General features: G+C 40.3%; 1 protein-coding gene across 17 annotated transcripts in view; it reads right to left on the minus strand.

Moving 5' to 3' along the window:
- Window positions 1–2,838: 2,838 nt before the first annotated feature.
- Window positions 2,839–17,698, minus strand: part of LOC147576775 (uncharacterized) — a 39,323-nt gene continuing 24,463 nt past the window's right edge. For 4 of the 17 annotated variants that reach the window (XR_015241111.1, XR_015241107.1, XR_015241109.1 and 1 more), the window contains 4 exons: window positions 14,090–14,152; window positions 5,483–5,574; window positions 4,392–4,583; window positions 2,839–3,411 (listed from right to left, as the gene is read on the minus strand). Coding sequence is in view for 1 of the 17 variants with exons in the window: in XM_086678394.1 (XP_086534520.1) it covers window positions 3,314–3,411; window positions 4,507–4,583; window positions 10,064–10,467 (579 nt within the window). In the remaining 16 variants the exon portion in view is untranslated. Of the gene's footprint in view, window positions 3,412–4,391; window positions 4,584–5,482; window positions 8,785–10,063; window positions 11,231–11,467; window positions 12,696–14,089; window positions 14,153–17,698 lie in introns of those variants that run through there. The other 13 variants (XR_015241115.1, XR_015241108.1, XR_015241113.1 and 10 more) reach the window with 8 other exon arrangements.

Consider the following 17,698-nt stretch of genomic DNA (forward strand, 5'->3'; position numbering starts at 1 on the left):
TTTCTTTCTTTTTTTTTTTTTTCTGACAACAACGTCTAATTTTAAACTGCAAGAACAACTAAATCAGAAGTGTGTGTTTGATTATAATATGAGCAGGTGGATCTTGCCTTAACTGTATGGTTCCAGTTCAGAGTGGAGGTAGGCTCCAGTTTGACTCAAAAACACAGAGCTCTACAGGGCACCTAGGTGGCTCAGTCAGTTGAGCATCCTATTCTCAATTTCAGCTCAGGTCATGATCTTACAGTTTTGGGAGATCGAGCCCCCCATTGGGGGGCTGCTGACAACGCAGAGCCTGTTTGGGATTCTCTCTCTCCCTCTCTCTCTCTCTGCACCCACCCCCCCGCTCACATTCTCTCTGTCTCTCTCAAAATAAATAAATAAACTTAAAGAAGAAAAGAAAAGAAAAAAGAAACAGAGCCCTAAATCAATAGAGTTTATAATTTACAATATGCTTAACATAGTGGGGTGTTCCCCAGCCATCCCAACATGGAGGCAAGGCCAAACTGGTTCAGTTCAGTATCACTTTGACAAGGAGACAAGGGGTTTCCCTTCAGGACACCATAACCTCTCCAGGAGGCCACATCCCTTCACCCCACATTCTGGGACTTACAAGAGTCAATGTTGCCAACATGGGAAGGGTCGGATGGGGAAAGAAATCTTGCCAAGGCCTCCAGGGCAAAAGTGCTCATTCCAAACCAGGTGCTCAGGACCAGCCCAGTTCTGCAGGCTGCGATGCCCTGCTGCATGAGGAACAGCTGGCCACGGAAGTAGCTCCCACTTCATGGTTCCACCTCCCTCCAGTTCTCCCCAACCACCTCCTCCTTTCAGATTTCTCCACATCTTCCTCTTCTGTGGTCCATGGTGAGGGCCACCCCCACTCCCTTCTCCTCCGACTTCAGCCTGTGGTCACGTATGTGGTCTCTGTGAGCAGGAAAGCCTGCAAAGTTGCAAATCAAAATTTATGCCTGGAGCAGTATTTGTAGCCTTTGGAGGTGGTGACTCACATCTACCATACAGGCCAGGAGTGGGGATGGGAGCTACCATGAGGGATGAAATTAACAGGTTTGATGATCTTAGTGGTACTGGTAGGGCATGGTGAAGGATTTTTTTTTTTTTTAATATTTCCTGCCTGAATCAACTTTTTGAATCAACTGGCCCAACTATACCTCAAAAAGAAGGTCTCCTGCTATGCTATTAGTAGCCACATTTCATCAGGTACCTATGAGTATCCATGCTGCCTCAGATGCATTTCATTAGTTCTATTCCTTTCATTGTTTCTTGCAAGGCTCTTGCATCTGCAAGCTGCTATAAACAGAGAAATGGAGGCTCCCAGAAGCTGATTACCTCACTCAAGAGAAACCCACAACTTAAATAATGGAATAATAATTTGATTATTAGTCATTTCTACTGGAAAACTGGAAAGAGACCAAGTGCAAGGTCAGACCCATGGGCTGCCCAGACTACAGTCTTTGTGAGAGTGGCACAAAGAAACCACTGAAGAAGGTCTGCTTGAAGTCCCTCAGCTCACAGTTTAGATGTGCACCCACTACATTCCTACCTACTTAAATTCACCTATTAGGAAACTAACATGAATTAGGTATGGACTATCTGCCAAGCACTGTACCGAACATTTGACGCTTCATCTTAGTCTGCTTGTTTACCCTCTTATGAAATAAGAATTATTATTCCCACTTTTCTGATGAGAAAATTGATACTCAGAGCCATTGTATAACTGTTCTGGGGTCAAATAGCCAGTAGAGCCATGATTTGAACTCAGCGAGAAAAGATTCCAGAGTCTTCTCCATGTGGCTTCCATGAATCACAACCTATTTCCCTTAAAGCCATTCTGATGGCCCTTTAAGCATCAGGACAAATCATTTTGTGAGGAAGTATAAGAAAGTCATATCTGGAAAGGCTCTGTGGTGATGCCCTTCAGGCCTTCAGGATGCATTATTCAAATGCTAACTGAGAACTTGGATGACATAATGGTGTCGGTGTCTAAAAACATCTAGAAAAGTCTCCATTTATATTTGTGAAAATCTGCTTCAGCTCACTACAGGGCAATTGAAGCCAAAAGCAGGCAGACAGTCATGTGCTCATCTGCAGCTTCTTGTGGGAGGGGCTGTCTCGTTCATCTGCTCTGTAGGCCCTAGCATGGGACCAAGCACATCACAATGATTACCATTTGTTGAGTAACTTTACAAGCATCATCTCACTTAATCTCCATGGCAGACCTGCAAGGTAGATAATCTTATCTCCATTTCAGTGATGCAGACTCCCAAGACTCAGAGAGAGTAAGTAACTTGCCATTATGAGTAGCCAAACTGGTAAAACTCAGGCTACCAGAGAAGGCTTCTTAGAAGAGGTCATCTTGGAGGACAGTGAGAAAGGGCAGGACCTCAAATGACAGAATACAAAGAAGTTTTTTAGAGAATTTTCATTTTGGAGTGAAACTTAAATGCCATATGAGGTTTCAGAATCAAGGGTTTTGGTAGAGGGGTGGCATGTGGGTGAAAGGAAGCAATGGATGTGGTGAGAGGAAGAATAAAGTGAGGAGGTAAAGAACTACAACATTTCTTCAGTCATCAAAGGGCTAAATGGTCAATTCACTATCCTAGTGTGGCATGGGGAGAGAGCTGTTAAAAGTGACCTGGTGACTGAGACAATAACTATATAAAGACTTTGCAATGACTTGACTTCAGTTGCCAAGTTTATTTTGACCTATGCTATTGGGTTTATGTACCCCCAAAATCATTGAACCCCTAATCACCAATGTGATGATATTTAGAGATGGAGGCTTTGGGAAGTAATTAGGTTGTCAGGGTGGAGCCCTCACAATAAGATGAGCGTCTTTCTTTTTTTTTTAATTAAAAAAAAATTTTTTTTTAAATTTACGTTCAAATTAGTTAGCATATAGTGCAACAATGATTTCAGGAGTAGATTCCTTAGTGCCCCTTACCCATTTAGCCCATCCCCCCTCCCACAACCCCTCCAGTAACCCTCAGTTTGTTCTCCATATTTATGGGTCTCTTCTGTTTTGTCCCCCTCCCTGTTTTTATATTATTTTTGCTTCCCTTCCCTTACGTTCATCTGTTTTTGTCTCTTAAAGTCCTCATATGAGTGAAGTCATATGATATTTGTCTTTCTCTAATTTCACTTAGCATAATACCCTCCAGTTCCATCCATGTAGTTGCAAAAGGCAAGATTTCATTATTTTTGATTGCCGAGTAATACCACATCTTCTTTAAGATGAGCGTCTTTATAAGAAGAGACAAGAGAGGGCTTGCTTCCTCTCTCTCCTCACCATGTGAAGCTACAAGGAGAAGACGACCATGTGCAGACCAGGAACAGGGTCTTCACTATGAGCAAAGTCAGCCAGCACCTTGGTCTTGGACTTCTCAGTCTCCTGAACTGTGAAAAATAAATTTCTGTTGTTTAAACCAAAAAAGAAGGAGAAGAAGAAGAAGAAGAAGAAGAAGAAGAAGAAGAAGACGTCATCCTGGAGGATGCATTCGGAGGAGGAAAAGGTGAGAAAGACCTTCTAATCAGCTGTGACAGGCACAGTCATGGAGACAGGAAAGAGCGTGGTCTTGCTCATACCTAATTCAATAGCACTTTTGGAGGGAACACCTTTCTCAGGTCTTCCCAAAACATTCAACCTAGTTTTCATAGAAATAATATTTCAACTTTCTACACTTCTATTTCACAGCTTTACACTTTATTTAATTAAATGATACCGTATGTGCCTAGAAGAAATGGGTTTGTTAGCAACCATCACTGCCTCCTGATAAACATCTATAACTCCATTGGCAGTTCTTTCTTTTCTAGTGCCACATTTTTCTCACTTGTAAATGGTGTTGTTGTAAGGACTTAATTAGTTGATCTACCTAAAGTGCTTAGTAAGCACCCATAAACTTTGCATGCAGGAGTTCCCAAGTGTGCCTTAGCTGATAAATTTTCTGGAAGTTAATCCCGAGTTAGTTCCATGAAGGTGCATCAGAGCCTCTTCTATATTGGGGGTGGTATTACTAGACAAAAGTGCCTACTGTGGATCACAGAAAATCTCCCACCAAAATACCGCCTCCAATGCCTGGTCTTCTAATGAAATAGGCACTTGGTCTTCAGGACACCTGACACATACCTTATCCAAGAGCCTTATTCACATGTTTGGCCTGAAGGCAGAAAGCAGAACAAAAGCAAGTTTCTCCTCCTTCAACATTTGAATGGCTGCCACAATAATAAATAAATAACATCCTTTTTATTTTCCCAAAGGAACACTTACACAGAGCTTCTTAATCTCTCACCCACTGAGCAGATATATTCTCAGGAGTCAGGTTGCAAGGTATATACGCAAATTACAAGAGTACTGTTGGGAGCAAAATATGACCTACTCTCTGATGTTAGAGGATTCCCAGTGTAGATTCTCTTTCCCAGTCAGTGGCAGCCAGTCATAAGCATCTGAGATAAGAAGAGACAAGATAGGGCTTGCTTCCTCTCTCTCCTCACCATGTGAAGCTACAAGAAGATGACCACGTGCAGACCCGGAACAGCGTCCTCTGGTGGAAAAGCTGGAAGGTAAGGTCCTTGAGGGAAATGTGACAGAAAGAGCAAAGGCTTTGTAAGTGAACATGACCGGACCAAATTCACCCTTTGCCATTTCGCTGGGTGATCTCTGCAAGTCACTTAACCTCTCTGAGCCTCAGTTCCCTGAGGCTCCTAATCTTTGCTGCATTAAATCTTTCAAAAGCCTGCATGTGTTAAGGCAGAAATGCACCTGGGTACATAGGAAGCACTTACTGAATGGTAGCCATTATTATTGATTTTTCTCCAGGATAATTCCAACATTGATCCTTAGGGATAATAAAGCTCTAGAGTGTGGTGGTTAAAACCCAGGCTACCCTGGTTTAAATCCCAGATCTTCAGCTCCTGAACTGGGTAAATGTGGGCAATTTCCTTTAACCTCTCTGTGCCTCACTTTCCCTGTGCCAAAAATGAAAAAAGTAACAGAACCTATCTCAAAGGGTTGTTGTAAGAATTTAATGTTAGTATATGCAAAATGTTTAAAATAGTGCTTGGAACTATTAAGTACTATGTCATCTATTATATAACTACTGTATCGTAACTGTCTCTTTAACTGTGAACACCTTGAAATAAAGGTTGTCTTTCCTTTCTGTATATCCAGGGTGTCAAAAAGACTGCAACAGCTTAATAAATGTTAATGGAATGAATGAAGCATCTCACATGCCATGCTAATCAAGACTTTCTTTCCTTGGAAATGACATTAGCACAATCCAAACGAAGGGGGAGGAGGAGGCAATTTATTGTTGTTCTTATTTACTTATTTGTCTATGTATCTATCTATTTTTTTAACATTATATTTTTAAGTAATCTCTATACCCAACATAAGGCTTGAACTTACAACCCCAAGATCAAGAGTCACACACTTTACCCACTAAACCAGCCAGGCACCCCTGTTGCTCACATTTAAATTCTCCAGGACTGAATCTTGCTTCGGACACAGTTAAAACCAAATGTAGAAGGGAAGCAGCAGCTCCTTCCCAAAAGTACATTCCTCTAAAGGAAAGAATTTTCTGTTAGAAGGAGGATGGGAAAAAGATGCTGGGCAGGCAAAAATGCTAGATGCCCTGACACAGGCCAAAAGACAACATGTTGTCAACTTCATCATTCCTGGACCATCCCAGACAATTAGAATCTGTCCAGTTTTAATAGATGTTTTAGAAAAAGTATCATAATCTTTCTAAGTGCCGTAATTATTCCACATTTCAGCTTCCTCACGTGAGGCTGTTCTTCACATCTAATCTAATCCAAATTCCTTGAGTTTCTATTCAAGATATTTTTCTTCTTGTTTGTTCCACTGTAGAAATTAAAAAGCAGCGAGGCAAATGCTTTACAATTCAGTCTGAAGACGTTTCAAGTAGGAAGACTTCATCCATATGGTGCTGCCTGGAGTAGTGTGGCAAGAAGCCAAGTCCAGTGGGCAAGAGGGCTGGTCAATTGATGATATCCACCTGCCCCACATTCTGGAATGCAGAGGGGTCACACACTTGGCTGTGGTTGCATCCCCAATTTTTGTAATCCTTCCTCTAAAAAAAATGTTTCTTCTTCCCTCACCCAGCACCCTTACTCAAACAGGATGATCACAGAGGAAGTGTCAGGAGAGGTGGGATGAGGGGCAATCCGTACAGAATCAACATGTTAAATTCTTGTTAAATTCTTCCCAGTTCCATTTAAATCTTAAGATGTACTTATGGAACCCAAAATTATTCCCCAGTGAATTAGCAAAGATATCGTGTGATTAGCATTTTTTGGATGCAAAAGAACATTGCACACTGCTCTGTACTCTACTTGGATGTGCTGAGATGCCACCTCAGGTGTTAGGAAAAAGGAGACGTGAGAAAGAATTGTTAAACCCACCAACAGCCCGTCCTCCTGCCAAGGTCACATCATTCAAGGCGTGATCGCTGACATCACAGGTGCTTGTGACTCCCCCTTCACTCTGATAGTGACCGCAAGTCCATCTCTTTTGCCATAACTTTTTCCATGTATGTGCTCCATCGGTATACAAAGATCAGGCTGAATTGATTTCTATTTTCCTGTCTCCATTATCTTTTCACTATGGAAAATTTCAAAAAAAAAAAAATTAAAAAGAATAGTATATACCCATTACTCAGATTCAGCAGTTATTAGGATTTGACAACACTTGCTTTGTCTATCCTTCTCCTTTTTCTGCAGAAGCATTTTATTTGTTTGTTTTTTTTATTTATTTAAATTAAGCCCTATGGGGGCCTGGATGGTTCCATTGGTTGAGCGACTGACTCTGGTCATGATCTGTTTTGTGGGTTCGAACCCTGACCTCACGGAGCTTGCTTGGGATTCTCTTTCTTCCTCTCTCTCTCTGCTCCTCCCCTGCACACCTTCTCTCTGTCTCTCTCAAAATAAATTAAAAAGAAATTTTTTTAAATAAAGTAGGCTCCATGCACAATGTGTGGTTTGAACTCTCAGCCCTGAGAGCAAGGGTTGCATGCTCTTCCAACTGAGCCAGCCAGGTTCCCTACTGTGGAACCATTTTTAAAGCAAATCCTAGGGGTGCCTGTGTGGCTCAGTCAGTTAAGCGTCCAACTTTGGCTCAGGTCATGATCTCGGGTTCATGAGTTTGAGCCCCACATCAGGCTGTGTGCTGACAGCTCAGAGCCTGGAGCCTGCTTTGCAGATTCTGTGTCTCCCTCTCTCTCTGCCCCCTCCCACTTATTCTCTCTCTCGCTCTCTCAAAACTAAATAAAACATTAAAAAAAATTTAAAGCAAATCCCAGACCTCATGTAATTTTGTCTATCGATGTTTCATTTTGCATCTCTAAAATATACGAATATTTTCTTATATAACCATGATGCCAGTAACACACCTAACAAAAGTAACAATTCCTTGATATCATCTAATTCTTAGACCATTTACACAGTTCTCTGATACTGAAGAAATATCCTCGTTATTGTTGGTTTTTTTAGACTCAGGATCCAGATGAAGTACACACATTGCATTTGATGGTTATGTTCGAGTGTCTTAAAATTTAGAATAGTCTCTCCCCACTTTGCCCCACCATTTTTTTCTTCATGCCATTGACTTGATGTTCAGTTGTTTTATGGAATCTCATATTCTGGTGGCACCTCGGTGGCTCAGTCAGCTAAGTATCTGGCTTTGGCTCAGGTCATTATCTCACAGTTCGTGGGTTTGAGCCCTGCATCAGGCTCTGTGCTGGCAGCCTGGAGACTGGAGCCTGTTTTGGCTTCTGTGTCTCTCTCTCTCTCTGCCCCTCCCAGCTCATGCTCTGTCTCTCTCTCAAAAAAAAAAAAAAAAAAAAAAAAAGAACATCTCATATTTTGAGTTTATCCATTCATGTCCTCGCAGCAGCACTTAAATCTGAGCCTCTACCTCCTTTATTTCACGTAAGCAGAGGTTAGTTCTAAAAGCCCTATTGGATTCACGTTCTTTTTTTTTCCCATAAGGGACATCTCAAGAAGTGCATGTTATCTGGCTGTCCTACTCTTGCTAAAGATTGATCAGCAGATTCAGGTGATGTCAACCAGATCTCTCCATTGTAAAGTTCTCCATAAGCTTTTCATCCAATGCTTTCATCCATTATTGATCTTTGCCTTAATCAGTTATATCATTAGGATTGCAAAGTGATGGTTTTTCTAATTCCATCATTCCTTCTGCACTTATTGGCTGGGAATTGTCTGTAAAGAAGAACTCTTCCTCATTGATAGCCCTCAGAGAGCTATTTGGTCACCCTGAAATGTAGATTTAATTGGAAAGGCAGCATAATGCTTACTCTTTTCCCTTAAGTTGCCATTTTTCAAAGTCAGAATTGTGACCTAGTTACCACCAATGGCATCCAATGAGTTTGTTAATTTGTCTGTTTTGGCACTCTTCCTCCCCCACGAACTCAGTAGGCTTTTATATATTCTATGCATTCCCATAAAATTCAACCACTACTTTTTTAGATTCTTAAATTATCCCATTTTTGGTCAATTGGGGCCCCTTCTTGTGGGCTCTTGAGTTCTTTCCATATAACCCACCGATCTTTGATAACTTCAGTTTTTGGCTCAGCAAGGTGTTCCTGCCTCATCTTGTACATGCACTGTCCCAGACTTGGAATCAGCCATCCAAGAAGTCCCGGGTCCTTTAAATGGGAAAGGTTATTTAGGGACCACAATCTGGACACCACAGGGTGTTCATTGTCCATGGGTTTTTAATCCTTCTAGGCCCTTCTGAAAAGCACAGAAATAGGATATATTTTTGAAAAAAATAAAAACCATATTTCTAATATCAAATTTTTAATATTTCTACTGTTATTTCTAATTATTCCTAATATTACATTTCTAATTCAAATTTAACATTAATATTTATATTAATGCTTTGATTTTACATTTTACTTCTCTTACACTGTAAATCTTGGTTCCTAATAACATTAACATAATTTATTGCTATATACTATACTATATAAAAATAGTTTCGGGGCGCCTGGGTGGCGCAGTCGGTTAAGCGTCCGACTTCAGCCAGGTCACGATCTCGCGGTCCTGAGTTCGAGCCCCGCGTCAGGCTCTGGGCTGATGGCTCAGAGCCTGGAGCCTGTTTCGGATTCTGTGTCTCCCTCTCTCTCTGCCCCTCCCCTGTTCATGCTCTGTCTCTCTCTGTCCCAAAAAATAAATAAACGTTGAAAAAAAAAATAGTTTCAAAATGCTAACACAAAGACTACTACTAGCAATGTAACTGTAGAATGAAGCATTAGATTTTTTTACCCTTAAAATATATTCCACAATGTACATACAACAAATATACTCTATTGTAGTATCACTTGAAATCATTTCAAATAATTGTCTTCTCTATGCAGCTACATCATTAACTTGATAAACAGGTACACTGTTTTCAGTTTGTCTTAAAATCGTACGAGTTCATTTTAAATTTAATGTTTTGAATGTGTAAAACACATCTATATGATTCCAATGTAAGAAATACATAATGTATTTGCAGAATCTCTTATTCACCCATGTCTCCTCCACCCTATATTATATTGAATTGTATGAAATTGCCAATAATGAACCATTTTACCAGAAAAAATGATAATTTCTATGGCTGAGCCATATATATATTCCCATATTCCTACATATATATCCCCAACCTTTCTTACAGAAAAATTAACTATTATGCATATTATTCTCCACTTGTTTTTTTCACTTACTTACATTCTAAAGATCATGCCTCCTCCTTTATTTTCAGCTGCATTATCTTCCATGCATGTATTGATGTACCATGATTTTTATTCAACCAAATCTCTATTACTGGACATTTGAATAGTTTCCAATCTTTTGTTATTACAAATAATGCCTCCATGAATAACCTTGCATGTCATTTCATATTTAACCCAGTCCATATTTTAATCAGTAAATGTAAGACCACTCTATCTCAGAGAAACCACCCCATCATACCCAGCCTAAGTCATTCATTCTGGTGGACATCTGTCCTGGTCTTTGGGTACCAAGCAAATACCTTTTGATTTTGAATACCTTTCTGATGTTAGCAGGATTTTCCCTTTTAAGTTCCACCAAGTTAGAAGACAGAATCTTCCTTCCCTCTCCTGCTCTTTTGCAGCAAGAACACAGGAATGTGACTTGCGCTCCTCCAGTCAGATGCACTTGTGTGGGATTCTGGTGGGGAAGGGGGCTTGGAGGGGGAAAAGATGAATAATGCACTCCTCTTGCTGGTGAGGGTGGCAGCAGAGCCATGTGGTTGGGGGGACAGGATGGTCTGTAAGGTTGAGTTCCTGATGCAGAAGAAGCTAGATGCCTTTGGCAGCAGTGGTGACAGTCAAACTGAGCTCCTGGCAGCAGGTAGTTGCTGAGTGGTGATGGGGCAACATCCTTAGTTTTCTCATTAGGCCAGTTGAGCTGCATGGTTTTGGGTGATTTTCTTCGAAGATTGTTTCCTCCAGTCTTTGCAACAATTTTACGAGGGGCCCAATTTTCTTTGAACAGACTCCTTTTTTGCTTAATCTGTCAGCATCCGCTTCCTTCCTTGTAGCCAGGAAATACTTTATGCAGCAGATGCTGGGAGTCAGGCTAGGTACGTTTTAGGTACCACAGGGGCCTGATCATCCTCTGACTTCAACCGTGCTTGTGAGTTCTGGGAGAAGGGACTATGGCATAATGAAAAGAACTGGGTCATTATGGGCCCTGCAGCTCTTCTGCAGGAAACTCCTTTGAAAATCAGCAGTCATAAGAAGTAGAGGGTGTTTTCCTGATTGCTGGAGGGAAGGAACAGGTGGTAGAGATGAGGTCAGCAGAGGCCCAGCATAGCTCCTGGGGTCCATAGGGCAGCAGGATGGTGAGACCAACAGATAGAACAAAGGCACTAAATGTAAGAATCTCACCCTCACCTCTAAGTGAATAATTGGGGCAGGGGATCCTGAGGGGGGGTGGAAAAACATAACTTTCAGATAATCTGGAAGATGGGATCTAGAGAATCAGGATTTGGGGTAATCTTGTAAGTGGACCCATTTGGACCCAATCACATGGTTTAAGGCTACAAACTTGATATCTCTCATAGAGGGCAACTATCCCCTCAGCTCATCATTTGTCCTTCCATTTTGTGTTTGTTGGCCAAAAAATTCTAATTTAGCATATATTTAATTCTATTGATATTTTTCTTTTTAAAGTGTTTATTTTTTTTTTTAATTTTTTTTTTCAACGTTTATTTATTTTTGGGACAGAGAGAGACAGAGCATGAACGGGGGAGGGTCAGAGAGAGAGGGAGACACAGAATCGGAAACAGGCTCCAGGCTCTGAGCCATCAGCCCAGAGCCTGACGCGGGGCTCGAACTCACAGACCGCGAGATTGTGACCTGGCTGAAGTCGGACGCTTAACCGACTGCGCCACCCAGGCGCCCCCTAAAGTGTTTATTTTTTTATTTAGAGAAAGAGAGCGAGCAAGCAGGGGAGGATCAGAGAGAGAAGGAGACAGGAGACAGAGAATCCCAAGCAGACCCCACACTGTCAGCACAGAGCACAACGTGGGGCTTGATCTTATAAACCACGAGATCATGACCAAGAGTTGGAAGTTTAACCAACTAAGCCACCCAGGCACCCCACTATTGATATTTTTCTTTGTGATATCCTCCACTGTTTTTCTGTTTAGATAACATTTTCCCTTTCTAAAAATATGTTCAACATTATATTTTCTAGAATTCACTTGTGTATATGGCATGATCAGTATGCACTTGGCACTTGAATAAAGCTGGCAGGCTAGAAACAACCAGGCAACATTAGATATACTTTGCGAATTCAAAGAATATTTTGCAATAATGGGATACAATTCTTTATCTCAAAAATTGTCAGGGGTTAAAAAAAAACCAATGAAGGGAGCAGGAAGGAAAATGGCACCCTTAAAGTGTTGTTTTCAACTTAGCCTAAGGTTAAATAAACAGCTAGCAAGGTGAAGGAAGGAAGGAAGGAAGGAAGGAAGGAAGGAAGGAAGGAAGGAAAGAGGGGAACCTGTTGATTGAAAGAGGCTTAGGAAACACCACTCCATACAAACGTGGACCTTGTGCAGATCATGATTCAATAAGCCAATTTAAATAAAAGAGAGACAATTGGAATTTGAATACTGTATATTTGATGACAACAAAGAATAATTATTTTGTTAGTTGTAATAATTGTGGATATGTTTCTAAAGAAGTTCTTATCTTTTAGAGACACATGAAAAGATATGATGTCTGGGATTTACTTCAAAATAATGCAGTGGTCAGGGAGAGATAAGGATATAAATGAGATGAGATGGGCTGCTATGAGTTGTTAATTGTTGATGTTGGGTGATGGGAACATGAGGGTGTATTATATTATCCTTTCTACTTTCCTATACATTAATATTTGAATTTTCCCATGGTAAAAATGTTAGAAAGAGATAAAAAATATATATATAGTGGCAATGACGTGGCAGTAAGGAATTGTTAAATATTCCCAGATAGGTGGTGAAGCTTCAGTGTCTCAGGGTGGCATATTTGGGGCAGATCATGGCCTCATCTAAGCCAGCTGCCCCTTGCCAGCATGAGTGGAATTTCACAACAGCAAATCTTTACTGAGAGCCTTCTGTGTGTCAAATCCAATGAGAGAGAAAGGTTCTTCCACTGTGATGCAGAAAGAGATGTGCAATGTACCAGTTACAGAAATAGTATAATGAAATCATTGCTCACAAAAAAGTCCCTAAAGGTTCATCTAAAATAGACATATATCATTTTTTAAAATACTGTTTAAAAATAAAGCTTTAAAAATACACTTTTCTTAAGAAAAGAATAAAACACAACCAGACCATGTCATAATGCTATTTAAAATGATCCATGAATTTTCTTTTTTTCTTTAAGTTTTTTAAAAAACATTTATTTATTTTTGAGAGAGAGAGAGAGAGAGAGAGAGACAGATCACAAGTGGGGGAGAGGCAAAGAAAGAGAGAGACACAGAATCTGAAGCAGGCTCCAGGCTTTGAGCTGTCAGCACAGAGCCCAATGTGGGGCTTGAATCCACGGACCACGAGATCTTGACCTGAGCCGAAGTTGGACACATAACCAACTGAGCCACCCAGGCACCCCCCCATGAATTTTCTAATTGTCCTCAGAACAAAGCTCCTTAGCCAGGCCTACCTCACATCCAGATCCTGCCTCTTTCCCCAAGCCCTATCTCCTGCCCGTCATCCCTACACACTTTAAATTCCAGCCACAGGAAAGGACTTGCAGTTCCCAGAACTCTTGCCTCTCAGAGTTCACGTTCCCCTGGAGGAGTTTCAGTCATTCATTAAACAGCATTCATTGACCTCCTCAGCTGTCCTGGGCCTTGTGGCCCACTCTGTCTCATCACTACTCATCACCTGGACTGTCTTTTCCCCTCATCAGTTTGTTCTTCCAGTATCATCTTACTTGTCACCTCTGAGAAACCACCTTTGAACCACTCTTCCGTACTCTTTGTATATGGGGAGCAGCAGGGAAAAATGGACACATGTCTTATTTTTCCCACTGTATTCTGAGGGCAGAGATAAAATCCTGTTTAGGCACAATGTGTGGCCTAAGGCTTTAGTCATATTAGAGGATCAATAAATGTGGGGCGCCTGGGTGGCTCAGTCAATTAAGCATCTGACTCTTGATTTCAGCTCAGGTCATGATCTCACGGTTGTGAGATTGAGCCTCATATTGGGCTCTGCACTGAGTGTGGAGCCAGGTTGGGATTCTCTCTCTCCATCTCTCTCTCTCTGCCCTTCTCCCACTTGCATACACACTTGCTCTGTCTCAAAAAATAAATAAAAGTAAACACTAAAAAAAATATCAATAAACACTTGTTCAACAAATGAGTAAATGAATGAATGAAACTTCCCCCACTAGCATGTAAACCCTCAAGGGCAAGAATTTTTGTTGTTTTCTTCTGCTTTATCCTTAGCACCTAGGACGGTATACCTGGGACATTAAATATTTACTGAAATAATTAAAGGTAACTGTCAAAGAAAAATCAAGGAGATATCTATGTTAAAACTCACTTGCAAACTGGTTATTTGTTGTGGTCGCCTGTCTATGGATCGGCAGAAGAATTTGATCCAGGGCTAAAAAAGAAATCAAAGAGAAAAAATGTTTTAAAGGTCAAATACAAATCCATGTTTTATTGAATTAATAACCTAGATTAAAAAACTATCCCCAGGTGCAAAAGAGACTAAGACATTTACTTATTTGTTTTTACATGTATTATTTTAGAAATCACTATACTAAATGTTGATTTTACTTCACCTAAAAAAAAAAGTTAAGATTTTTGGAACTTTAAATTCTCACTTGACATGGGGTCATTTTCTATGTGCCCATATTGCCTGTGGATCTAGAGAAATATATGCAGCAAAGGGGCAGCACATGATTTCCTACACCAGGAACAGCCAGAACCCAAGGAAATCATGAATGACATCACTCTTATTGATCTAATTTCTAAAAGACAATGGAATAATTTCTCCTCGCCCAAACCTTACTGCAGCAGTTTGGACCAGCAATTCCATAGTGGGGTGATGGGAGGGCTGCACGGACAAAGGACAATTGTTGACCTCCCCACAGCAGCAGGGTGGTTTACAAAGTGGTCTTTCTTGGGAGTTCTGCCTGGGACTATTGTACACCACATGACAGGTGCTCTTACATAAGTAAGACCAAATTGAATTCCATTTGGATTTCTTTTCTTCTCAAAACCATCTTTCTCTGGAATTGTCCTCTCTAAGTCACTAGAACAACGGAAGGGAAAAGTGAGATCTTGAACTTCCCAGGGAACTGAGGCAGGATTTACTTCCTCTTTCTTTACTCATCCACCTTTTCACAGCTGCCATCCGCTGGGACCTCTTTTGAGAGGAGCTTTTATTCCCTGCTTTCTTTCAGGATCCTGCCTCACATAATCTTCACTGGCTTTTCACAAAGAAAACTAGGACTCCCATTTATTTTATCCAATCCACCGCTACATTCAGCCTTGAAAACAGCATGCAGCACATTATCCTCTAACGGGAACAAATAGCAGAATGGAGCCCGGCTATTTTCCATGAGGCTGATTTTTGCTAATCCAACACATTTATCGTCTGAAACATTTTCAGTGCCTGTTGAGAAATAAGTGGTACCAGTAAGGGCAGTACCTCCCAGCATGCAACTTAAAAATGTATAGACAATAGGTCTTAATATGAAAGTAAGTCAATAACTTGTGGAGGGGCAGTAGAACCATTTTGGGTACTATGAAGATAGATACACTACACGTGCCCTTGACCTAACAATTCTGCTGTAGGATTCTAGTTCACAGGAATGCTCACACCTGGGAGCAAATGCATATGAACGGCATTACTTACTGAATCACATGTACAGAGCCACATGAACTGACAAAAAGACACGCTGAATATTGCAATGTGGAAAAAGTAAATTGCAGAACAATATGTAATACATGATTTCATTTTTGTTTAAAAATAACCCACACCATATGTATAGGGATGAATGTACTTTTATATATTTACAGATATAAAGAAAAAGTCTGGAGAGAAACCAGCAACAAACTGTCAATGGTAGTTCCTTCCTCTGGAGAGTGAAATTGGGGGGGATTTCACTTTTCACTTCATCAACTTTGGAATTATTTAAATTTATGTTTCAGAAAACAAGAAAGGAAATAAATAGCTGGATTAATACAAGGTAGTTAACACTTACAGAGTGTTTATTCTGAGCTGGGCAAGTGCTAGACACTTTATATATCATCTTACTTGCTCCTCCAACTTTCTGAAGTAGGTAATATTATCCCCCTTTACAGATGAGCAAGCAAATTCTGAGAAGTGAATAATTTGCTCAAGGTGACAGGGCTAGTAAGTAGCAGAGCTAGGATTTGAACCCAGGGTTTTTTTTACTTCAAGGTCCAAGACATTCCCTTTGGTCCAACAATGCCATTTAGTATGACATAGTCCTGACTCAGTAGATGGGCTTATTAACAGTGCCACATGGATGCTGAATGTTAAGTTTATTCTTTAATACACAAAAGAGGGAAGGATAGTATAATGAATCCATGTGCTCATTATCATCCAGAAGCAACAATTATTAATATTCTGTGTCATGGTTTCATCTACCCCCAACATATATTTTTTAGGAATCTTTTTAATGCCAATTCAAGACATCATATCATCTCACCATAAATACTTCAATCTCTAAAAATAAGAAAGTTTTTAAAAACATGATGATGTGATAAATATCATTATCACACATAAAGTTAACAATCATTCCTTAATATTATCAATAGCCAGGGCATCTGGGTGGCTTAGTCAGTTGAGCGATCGACTTCAGCTCAAGTGATGACCTCACGGTTCTGGGGTTGAAGCCCCACATTGGGCTTGTTATTGCCAGTGCAGAGCCTGCTTTGGATCCTCTGTCCCTCTCTTTCTCTCTCCCTGCCCTTCCCCTGCTCATGCTATCTCAAAAATAAACAACAAAAAATTATTTTATAAAATACTATCAATACCCAATCAATGTAAATTTTCCCAGATTGTCTCAAAAATATCTTCTTGTGGTTATTCAAATTTATATCAGTTGAATCTTTATCTCCTTGAATCTATGGTTTCCCTCTTCTTTTGCTTACTATGACTCATTTATTGAAGAAATGGAGTCCTTTGTCTTGTGGAATTTCCCATCTTCTTGATTTGATTTCTTAGATCTTTATGGTGTCATTTAACAGGCTTCTCTATCCTTTATATTTCTCACAAACTGGTGATTCAAGACATTAAATCAGTTTTGATCCTTTGGGCAAGATTTTTTCTAAAGTGGTGATGCATACTTCCTACTGCATTTTATTAGGAGGCAGTTAGTGTCTGGCTGTCCCACTTTCAATAATGCTAAGGTTGAACAGGGGTTCAGCGGTGTCAGCCTGACACATACATTATGAAATTCCACATCAACCTTCCACCTAATAAAATTAGCACCCATTGATGGTTTTTGCCTAGACCCATTATTTCATTAGGGGTTTAGAGTCACTTAAAATCCTGTAAGACTTAGGTTATTTTTTAACAAAAATCCTAAGATAGCAATCCTATGTCTTAGTTTTGGAGCAAGGTATCAAAAAAAATCTTTTCTCTACTACCCATCATGAGTTTTTCTTGTTTTTGTATTTTGTGAAAGTAATTAAGTTTCTATTGTATTTTATTTGAGCTTTTTTGAACAATTAAGTTTTATTTTCCTGAGACCACCGGCATTCTGCAAACATCTAAGCCCCATCTGGGACCATTTTGCTATTTATATTGACATTTTATTTGGAATTTTGATCTATGCTTCAATTCCTAAATAATTCATAAAAAGTAAGAAGAAAAAGAAAAGATCTCCCATTCTTCTGTGACAAATGTCACAGTAAGCCAGTTAAACATCTCTAGATCATTTTCAATTTCATGCCTAGGGTCACTTTCAATGACTAAGTCTATTCTTATTCATTTCACATTTATCATGGCTTCTGTCCTGTGCCAGGTTCTGAGGCTAAAGAGAGGAAAGTCTCAGGCCCTGTCCTTCAAGGGTTCACAGTCCCCTACACCGATGAAATTGGGAAATGGCCCATGGGGCCCCGGGATGGCTCAGTTGGTTAAGCATCTGACTCTTGATTTTGGCTCAGGTCA

Source organism: Puma concolor, chromosome D1 (genome assembly GCF_028749965.1).
Source record: "Puma concolor isolate L17-30 chromosome D1, mPumCon1.1.hap2, whole genome shotgun sequence".
NCBI classification, from domain to species: domain Eukaryota; kingdom Metazoa; phylum Chordata; class Mammalia; order Carnivora; family Felidae; genus Puma; species Puma concolor.